This window comes from Mirounga leonina, unplaced genomic scaffold (assembly GCF_011800145.1).
Source record: "Mirounga leonina isolate KUSES-001 unplaced genomic scaffold, KU_Mleo_1.0 Mir_94, whole genome shotgun sequence".
Taxonomy (NCBI): domain Eukaryota; kingdom Metazoa; phylum Chordata; class Mammalia; order Carnivora; family Phocidae; genus Mirounga; species Mirounga leonina.
Genome location: NW_023270855.1, coordinates 55,562,235 through 55,571,150, shown reverse-complemented (window position 1 = coordinate 55,571,150; position 8,916 = coordinate 55,562,235). Strand labels below are relative to the sequence as shown.

General features: G+C 57.0%; 1 protein-coding gene and 1 non-coding gene across 3 annotated transcripts in view; both read right to left on the bottom strand.

Moving 5' to 3' along the window:
- DPP9 (dipeptidyl peptidase 9) overlaps positions 1–8,916 on the bottom strand; it is a 38,394-nt gene that overhangs the window by 7,360 nt on the left and 22,118 nt on the right. For both annotated transcript variants that reach the window (XM_034996776.1, XM_034996777.1), the window contains exons 13-17: positions 7,272–7,351; positions 4,013–4,165; positions 3,410–3,545; positions 1,662–1,807; positions 544–690 (exon numbers count right to left, since the gene is read on the bottom strand). In XM_034996776.1, coding sequence (XP_034852667.1) covers positions 544–690; positions 1,662–1,807; positions 3,410–3,545; positions 4,013–4,165; positions 7,272–7,351 — 662 coding nt within the window. The remainder of the gene's footprint in view (positions 1–543; positions 691–1,661; positions 1,808–3,409; positions 3,546–4,012; positions 4,166–7,271; positions 7,352–8,916) is intronic.
- Positions 7,971–8,072, bottom strand: LOC118006124. Its single transcript, XR_004677957.1, has one exon. It is a non-coding gene; the product is annotated as a U6 spliceosomal RNA (small nuclear RNA).

Here is an 8,916-nt window from a genome sequence, read left to right as displayed (position 1 = left end):
TCTCCATCCTCACCACCATCATCTCCATCCTCACCACCGTCTTCTCCATCCTCACCACCATCATCTCCATCCTCACCACCATCTTCTCCATCCTCACCACCATCATCTCCATCCTCACCACCATCTTCTCCATCCTCACCACCATCATCTCCATCCTCACCACCGTCTTCTCCATCCTCACCACCATCTTCTCCATCCTCACCACCACAACCTTCACCACCATTAGCACCACTTCTATAGCCACCAGTCCCTGTCTGTTCCAGCCGTTGGGACTTCCTGCTGATGGGGCCCATACTGAAATGTTTGGCTCATCTGGGCCTCAGGCACCAGGTGGGATGTGTAGACACCTATCTCCCCATGGGGTGTGGCTCAGAGCACAGCATCAGAGTGGACATTCTCCTTGGTTCCGAAAGGCTGCCCTACTTTTATGCCTGGCATCCTGGCCGGGACTGGCCTTGAGGAGGTGTTCCAGAGCTGCCCCCGAGCCCCAGGGCTGCCCTCACCACACAGGAAAGACCCAGAGAAACTGTGGAGTGATGTTACCATTTGGTTTTTCAGGGCCCCTTCGAAACGAAGCCCTCGCTGACACGAGCCCCTGCCATCGATCACGACCACGGCGTAGCCCAGGGACGCCAGTGTGTTGAGCCGCAAATACTTGATTCCTTTGAAGGAGTTATTCACCAGCTGCACCTGTGACGGGAGAGCAAGGAGGGGACGTGGAGCTTTAGGACGAGTGGCAAGGAATCCAGTGTGAGACACCAGGCAGGAGAGGCTGGATGGGCCAGGGGCCAGAGGGATGGGGCCGGGGGTCTTACAGCCTCATCAAAGCTCCTGCACTTTACTGTGGAGGCTGCAGATGGCTCTGGAAGGTTCTAGCCACGGGGGAGTAGAAGGTCAGGCAGGGGCCCACTCTGCACCAGGCTTGTGCTTAGGACGGGCTCCCTCCTCAGCCGGGGCCTCTGCCGCGGCCCTACCTTGGAATCACTCCCTGATTTTTTCAGCCACATTTTGCCCCCTTTCTACCTGCAGTTTTCTCTAAAAACAGACAAAAACTGGTGGTGTTCTCAGAGTAACTTGACTTAACCCAGTTCCTCACTTTGGCGCTACTGATGTTTGGAGCTTTGTCAGTCTCTGCCATGGGAGGGCCATGTCAGGTACTGCAGGGCGTTGACTGTCCCAGGCCCCCACCATAGCTGTGACGACTACAAATGTCCCTGGACATCACCAAGTGTTCCCTGGGGGACAGAATAACCCCAGGTGAGAAACTGCCATCTTAGATGGACCCCAATGCCCATCTGCCTGCCTGGACCTGTCTTGTCCCCTTCTCAGAGAACTGGGCCCAGGGCCCATGGCCACCTCTATCCCCAAGTAGGTGACCAGGGGTGACAGTGGGTCACTGCTGGGCAGGTGGGCCAGACAGACACCTGGGGGCTAGGGGGGTTTCCCAGAGGGACAAGGGAGCATCAGCAGGTGAAAGGGGCAGGGAGTTGTATGAGAGGGTGGGGTGTACAGAGACCCAGAGGCAGGGGAGCAAGGGCCCCCAAGAACCCTATGTGGTCCGTGGGGCTGCGGCCCCCTTGCATGAACCCTCCTTCTGGCCTAGCTGGCACCCAAGTCCTGCTGTGAAGGAAGGGGGTGTAGGGAGCAGGGCTGACACGCACCTGGGGGCCTCCATACACAAAGAGGACAGTGGGGTGCTTCTTCCCTGGCTGCACAGCGTGGGGCTTGTAGATCATGCCGTAGAGCCGCACGTCCGACTGCGTGTGGAAATGGAAGATTTCTGGGGGCACGTAATCCGGGGGGCAGCCTGCAGAGACAGAGCGGCTGTGGCTTTTCGGGCCGGAGGGCACCAGGGAAGCACATCTGGCTGAATGAAGCCCAGGAGCCACTGCCTGGCCCTCGGCTGTGGAGGGAGGATGGGAGGCACCCTGTCTTCTGTGCTTCCTGATGGTTTGAACCAGAATCCAAGGGCCACAAAGGACCCTTGGTCCCATGAGTGTGCACGCGGCAGGCTGCGGTCCCCCACAGCCCCCCGACACTTGCTGATCTGATCTCCTATGGGGGTGGCCACGCCTCTGCTATCATCTGCCTCTGATTTTCACCTTTGCCAAGCACCACTGGTTTTCCAATCATGACAGTGAGGCAAACATCTTTCTTTAGGATTACCTTGAAAGTTTATTTAGATAAATAGAGGAAGTCAATTTAAAAAGGAAATAAGTCAATTGTCACATAGGTTCTGTAAAGGATCAGACGGTGGGTACTTCTGTCTCTGCGTCTTAACTACACGGCTTGGCTGTCTCGGCCCCAGTGTGGCCGTGGACAGTCCCTAAGTGACCGGGAGTGGCCGGGCTTGGTGCATAGGCCGTGTTTGCCCACTTCTCATGGAGGTGGGCTACAAACATGGCAAGACTGGGAATTTCCGGACGTGGTGCCTCAGTCCACCTGCCGGCAAGCCCAGGGCTGGGCACCAGGACCCAGGACTTCCCACTGCTGTCCCCCTTGCTGTGCTGGGTGTCTTGGTAGGACCCACCCTTCCCTCGGTTTCATCTGTAACACGGGCCCAGGGTTCCTGCTCTATCAGGTCCTGCAGTGATGTGGGGAGAGTCACAGACTGAGTGAGCTACTGGCTGGAGACTTCTACAGGGTCCCAGAGGGTGACGATTTAACAAGATGCTTTCCAGCCCACAGACACCCCACAAACGCCAGGCATTCTTATTTCCTAGAATGTTCTGGAAATCTAGCAAGTGGCAAATCTGGGGTCAGGGAAGGGCATCCTTTTTAGTCTGTGATTGCCGTGGGCCAGGCGCTGTCCAGAGTGTTCGGTTTTCATCCTATGGACTGCCTGCCGTGAGACCGTTTCATAGAGAAGGACACATTTGAGGGAGACTGACTGACTTGCCTATGGTTCTGCAGCCAGCAATGAATCTGGGGCCACCTGAGCAGAGTTCCGGCCACCCTTCAGGCTCTTGGGCAAACTGGAAAGTTGCCTCTGTTCCCCGAGGCTACGCTCCTGCCTGACGCCCAGCTCCTTCCACAAACAAAGGTATCGGAATGTGTGCCCTGCGCGGATGCCCCTGGAGACAGCCACCCAAGGATGAGAACGCCCCACGTGGCGACGCCCCACGTCTGGCAGCTGGTCGCTCTGTGCCATGCTGTCCCTAACCACAGAGCAGAAGTTAGAGACAGGCCCAGGGGGCAGGGCCCACAGGACAGGTGAGGCCGCTGGTAATGCCCACTGATGAGCTCTTGGGGCCCCCGGGCCACTTGCTGCTTCGAAGCTGCCAGAACAGCCCCCTCTCGCCAGTGTTATTTAACAGGGCCGCATCTCATTCTACAGACAGGCAAGCCGAGGCTGCCAGGGATGGCGGGGGAGACGTGGTCAGGTCCCCAGGGATGTGGGGCTACTCACTGGCTGCCTCCATCATGCTGGCCCAGAAGTGGGGCTGCTTGTGCAGAGGGTCATCGTCGGGGCCGCTCAGCTTATAGACGTGCACGCAGGGCGGGGTGCTCACGCTGCTGTAGTGGCTGATGAACATGTCGAAGTTCTGTAGGCAGGACGGGGCGCTGAGCACTGCAGGACGCGTGTCCTTCCCGACCTCCCAGTCCACTTTGGCTCCCTCTGCCCCCGTCACAACCCACTTACTGTCTCTGCCCTGTGTGCTCGCTTGTTTAAACTTTAAAAGTCTTCCACTCCCATGAGGTGGGTGCTATTACCATCACCCCCATTTCACAGATAAGCAAACTGAGGCCAAGAGCAATCTGTCCCCTGGCCAGGGACCCCCGACCCCCGACACTTCCCTGGTGGTAACTGACCGACCCAGGGTCATACCCAGATCCTTCTGATGCCAGAGCCTGCTCACGTTGCTGGTTCTACAGCCCGCGGACTGCTACCAAATGCTTGCCCTGGACTGGAAGTAGCCCTGGGCACGTTCACTGCCTGACATTCTAGATCATTCTGACAGGCTAAGGCTGGGTGCCTTAATGGTGCCAGGCACATCTAGGGAGTGCCCACCTGGCTCATGGAGCAGCTGTGGGAGAAGCCGGGTGTGGTAAGGCGCACGATCTCGCCCGCCGACTCATAGCTGACCACATAGAGGTGGTGCTCCAGGGGCGTGTCCTTTGTACCTTGGAAGTACACCAGCTTCGTCTCCTCGTTGACCCAGATCTGTGGGGGCACAGGGGCTCCTCGTGAAGCAGCCCCAGGCCAGGCCTTGGACTTCTCACGCCTCTGCTCCCACAGTGGCTGAGGGAGGGGGCTGATGCGTAGCGGAGAGACCCAGGCCCTTCTCCCTGCCCCCACAGGGAGGGCCCAGAGTTGTGTGCCCGGGACGTCTGTTCTCTCCCTAGCGGGCTTTAGCCCACCGGCTGGAAAAGAGCTAGCTAGGCGAGAAGCGCCTCGCAGACCTGGCGCAGCAGGAGGGGACAGCAATCTGAGCTCACCGCATGTCCTCTGGTAGGACTTGAAATCGGAACGCCAACCCCAGACAGCCCCTTCTGGGCGTGCCCAGAGCTGTGAGTGCAGAGCAGAGGGCTCAGTGCCCAGGACAGAGGCTGAGGGAGGGACTGGCCTGTGCCCGAGGGCCCATCAGCCCCCAGCCCTGGTCCCCAAGGGGTCAGCCCACCCCTCTGACCCAGGTGCTCAAGGCTAAGATGCTTCTTCTTAGCCTTGCTTCCTGGGTGAAGCCCCATCAGACCCCAGTGTGATGTTTAGCGATGAGGCCTCGGGAAGAACAGGAAGGAACCCTGCTCTGGGGACTGGAAGAGCCACTCACTGCCTTTCTGGGGCCGACCTGGGAACATGGAGGTAAAACACTTAAAGAAGGAGTGTTCTCTGACGCAGCATTATGCTCCAGGGATCTGTTCCTGAGGGCTTCGCTCGAGCGGTGACTTTAAGTGGAAGGACAAACACGCTGTGTTCTTAATATTAAAAAAAAGGCGGACTTGAATGTCCAAAAAGACAAACTGGTTTCAAAATTATGGCACACTTCTCTGCAGCCACATAAAACCATATTTTCTAAAAAAAAAAAACCCAACCCCTTCAAATCCCCTAAAACAATGTCCTATGGAGGGGCGCCCGGCTGGCTCAGTTGGAGGAGCATCCAACTCCTGATCTTGGGGTCATGGGTTTGAGCTCCATGGGTTTGAGCTCCATGAGATGACTTAAATAAATCTTTGAAGAACAAAACAAAAACCCCCAATGTCCTGTGGAGGTGTGTGCATACAAAAATGCTATGCTGGGATTTTCGCTGCGGTCGGCCACCTCCGAGGGGATGAGGCTTCGGGAGCCTGGGTGGGGTGGGGAGTGAGGGGATCCCTAACGTAGGGTTACTTAGAACAGTTCAGTTTGTACAACAAACACTGATGTATCCTTTGCTGCCGTCCTTTTAAAATAAATGCAGGTTTTCCAGAAACAGAGAATGTCGCTGGGAAACCCCCACCACACGCAGTCACTTGCCAGTTTTGTCACCAGGACCACGTGAGAAGGTGCAGACACCGAAGTAGGTGCTCCCGGGGCACCTGGACCCCCCGAGGCCCCTAAATAGTGCAGGCGGCTCAGAGCTGCACCCTGCCAGCACGCACGGCCTCCGGAGGGGACGTGAGAAGCCAGTCTTTCCCTTTGTAACCTTTAACATGCTGCTGTGTTGTCAACGAGACTTCAGTTAAGAGTAAAAATAAAAAGGGGCGCCTGGGTGGCTCAGTCGTTAAGCGTCTGCCTTCGGCTCAGGTCATGATCCCGGGGTCCTGGGATCGAGCCTCGCATCGGGCTCCCTGCTCGGCGGGAAGCCTGCTTCTCCCTCTCCCACTCCCCCTGCTTGTGTTCCCTCTCTCGCTGTGTCTCTCTCTGTCAAATAAATAAATAAAATCTTAAAAAAAAAAAAAAGTAAAAATAAAAATAAAATAAAATGCTGCTGTGGCTTTTTTTTTTTTTTTTTAACATCTGGGTAAAAACCCAGGCGTGCAAGTGCTGCAAGGCCCACAGCGATGGAGAAAGGGGAGAACTCGGGCTGGCAGGTACGCCAGATGCTATGCTGGGGGCTTTGGGTTACTTTAAAGCAGGGTCCTCATCAGGGCGGTCCTCCCCCGCCCCCCCCCGCCGGGGACATTTAGCAACATCTGGGGACATCTGTGGTTGTCACACCTGGGATGGATGGGCCGGGGAGGCTGATGTCCCATAGTGCCCAGGATGCTCTGATGTGGGCAGTGCTGAGGGGGAGAGACTCTGCCATAAAGATGAGCAGATCAGAGCTCCCTGAGGGTCCCATCTGACAGATGGGGAACGGGAGTGTAAGCACCCAGCACTGAGGGGCAGGGCTAGGCTGGGAGCCCAGGGGTGCCTCTTAGCAAGAATCAACCACAGCAAATGAGGAGGCAACCTTTAACCTTTTGGTAGCCGACCCCCCGACTCGCCTCACAAATAGGCGGTGAAATGTGAAATCTCACACCTTGCTTCTGTTCCAACAATTTACAGGGACGTCTTTCCAAGTCAGTGACCGGGCATTCTGTCAGGTGTGGTTACGCCATCACCAACGCCCGTATCTGTGCCACCTGGACGTACCGGTATCACTCCTCTCGGGCTCACTCAAGTGTGCACTGACCACTACTTCCCACTGCGTGAGCAGCTCTATAATGCACGCGTGCGTGCTAACATCTCTAATGTCTGTCTTTGGTCCAGGAGGCATTTATGCTGGAGTGAGGTAGGGATCCAGGAAGTCTGACTAAGAGCTCTCTCCATAAAATTTGGAATTTTGTACAACCGGACCCTGGTGAAGACGCTTTGGTCAGAGGCAAGTCTTGCCACGTTTTTACGATGGTGCATCTGGGTGAGTGGAAGGTACTTGTCTCTGCAGCTGCATCTTTGTCCCCAAACCTCCTGGGGACAGACGTTGGGGCAGGCCCCGGTTGGAAGCTGCAGGACAATCCCACCATAGGCAAACTGTCCCGTAAACTGCTCTTCCAGGGAGAGGTGGTTTCATAAGCGGGAGAAGGCTAACAGAATGCAACAGGTGCACAGAGCAGCACCCACGACCCGGACTGGGCTTGTCTCCAGCTGGCCAGAACCAGAGCCCTGTGGCCCTGGGCATGCTGGAGCAGTGGATGGAGCTGAGTGGAGCAGAGCAGGAGGCAAGCGCAGCCAGGAGGGAAGAGAGGAGCCACAGGCACATGGGGTCTGCAGGGAAGCTGGAGCGAGTGTACGCATGTGTCCGGGCACGTGTGTGCATACAGGCGTGCGTGCAGGGCGGGTGGGGAGGGTTGCAAAGAGATTCTGGTACCTTGGAGCCGTGCCTTGCCAAAACCTCCCATTCACCGCTAGTCAGCGCGATCTCCTCCTTGATGGGGCATTTAAATTCATCTGGAAGTAAGGAAAGGAAGAGGTGAAGGGGGCCCCAGGCAGCCGTGAAGGGGACTCAAAGTCCCCGAGGCCAAATTCCACCTGAGTGAACTTGCCACAGAGCCCCATGCCAGCAGGGCCAGGTGGGAGATGAGAGTGAGCTGGCTGAGCCTCCGACGCGGGATGGAGCGGGGACCCCCCCACTGGCCACGGGGGCTGTGTACAGGATCCAGCATCTCCCAGGGAGAACCGGACAGCTGCGTTTGTATGGGAAGCACTGATCTTAGAACCCTGCAGAAGCCAAACCATCAACTTCCGGGCTCTCGACCTGTGACCTCTTAGCACATGTTCGGATTCTGGAGAACCAGATCTGGGTTAAAACGCTTTGGCTGAGCAAAGGCTCGGCTGAGTTTTTATGACAGATTTTTTGGATTTTGGGGGGCAGATCTCACTTTTGAATTTCCGCTAGGTAAATAATTACGGGATGCCTGCTGGTGTGTGTTACAAATTTATTGAGACACTTTACGAGTGATGGCTGTTTTGTTCTGGGCACAGCTGAATCTGGGATCCTCCTGTGTTCCTCACTCACGTGGAGGCTGGACACGGCCGATCGGTCGCTCGTTCAGATCTTTTTTTTTTTTTTAACATGGAATGCTTCGCGAATTTGCATGTCGGCACAGAGGCCCTGCTACTCTTCTCTGTATCGTTCCAGTTCTAGTGTGTGTGCTGCTGAGGACAACACTCATTCAAATCTTTATGGTGCCGTTCTTGGTCGCGCCTACAGAAGGTGCTGGGTGGGGGGCACAACCGCACGTGGCCACTGTTGAGAGCCCTGCTTCTGCTCCATTCTCCCGCCCCTCCAGGAGGACCCGGTGCGCCCAGCGGCCGGCCGGCTACGCACTTCCCCCCTGCAGCCTCTCACGGGAGGGGCTGCCAACCACACCCGCTCGGCCTTCTCTCGAGGGACCCTCCACTGCGAAGGACACCTCGCGTGGCCCGGACACACTGCCCCTGCCAGTGCCGTCCCCACTTCTGCTGGTCCTCCAGGCTCCTGACCCTCCTCCCTCTCCCCCAGGCCGGCTGATGGCGCCTTTAAAGAACTCATGCCTTTTGGTCCAAAGTGACCAAGGTCTCGCCTTCTCGGCCGTCCAATTGTTGCCTACCAGGCCTGAGCCACGTGACGGGAAGTGCAAGCTGGAGGGCAGGTGGGCCCACACAGCGTGGATGGGAAACCTGGTGCACCCACCACAGAGGCTGGAGGGCCCCCGGGGCACCTGCCGTGAGCTCCACCCAGCGACCACCAGAGCCTGGAAGGAGGATGTGCCAAGTGAGGTCTCCTGAAGTGAGATTAGGTGGTGGTGGCTAAGTCAGACAGACAGACAAACGGGAAAGCACAACACCAAGACAGCCACAGAAAACCCACCTCAGAGATGGCCTAGCCAGCCCGTGCTGACTGTGTTACGCCCCAGGTGACAGTGGTGACAACACCCCGAGACAGCAGGCACTCCTCTGTCCCCGTCTCACTTGACCCCCATCAGCTCGTGGCTTTGCCTGTTCCTGACCCCTGGCTTGGCTCCCGTGGACAC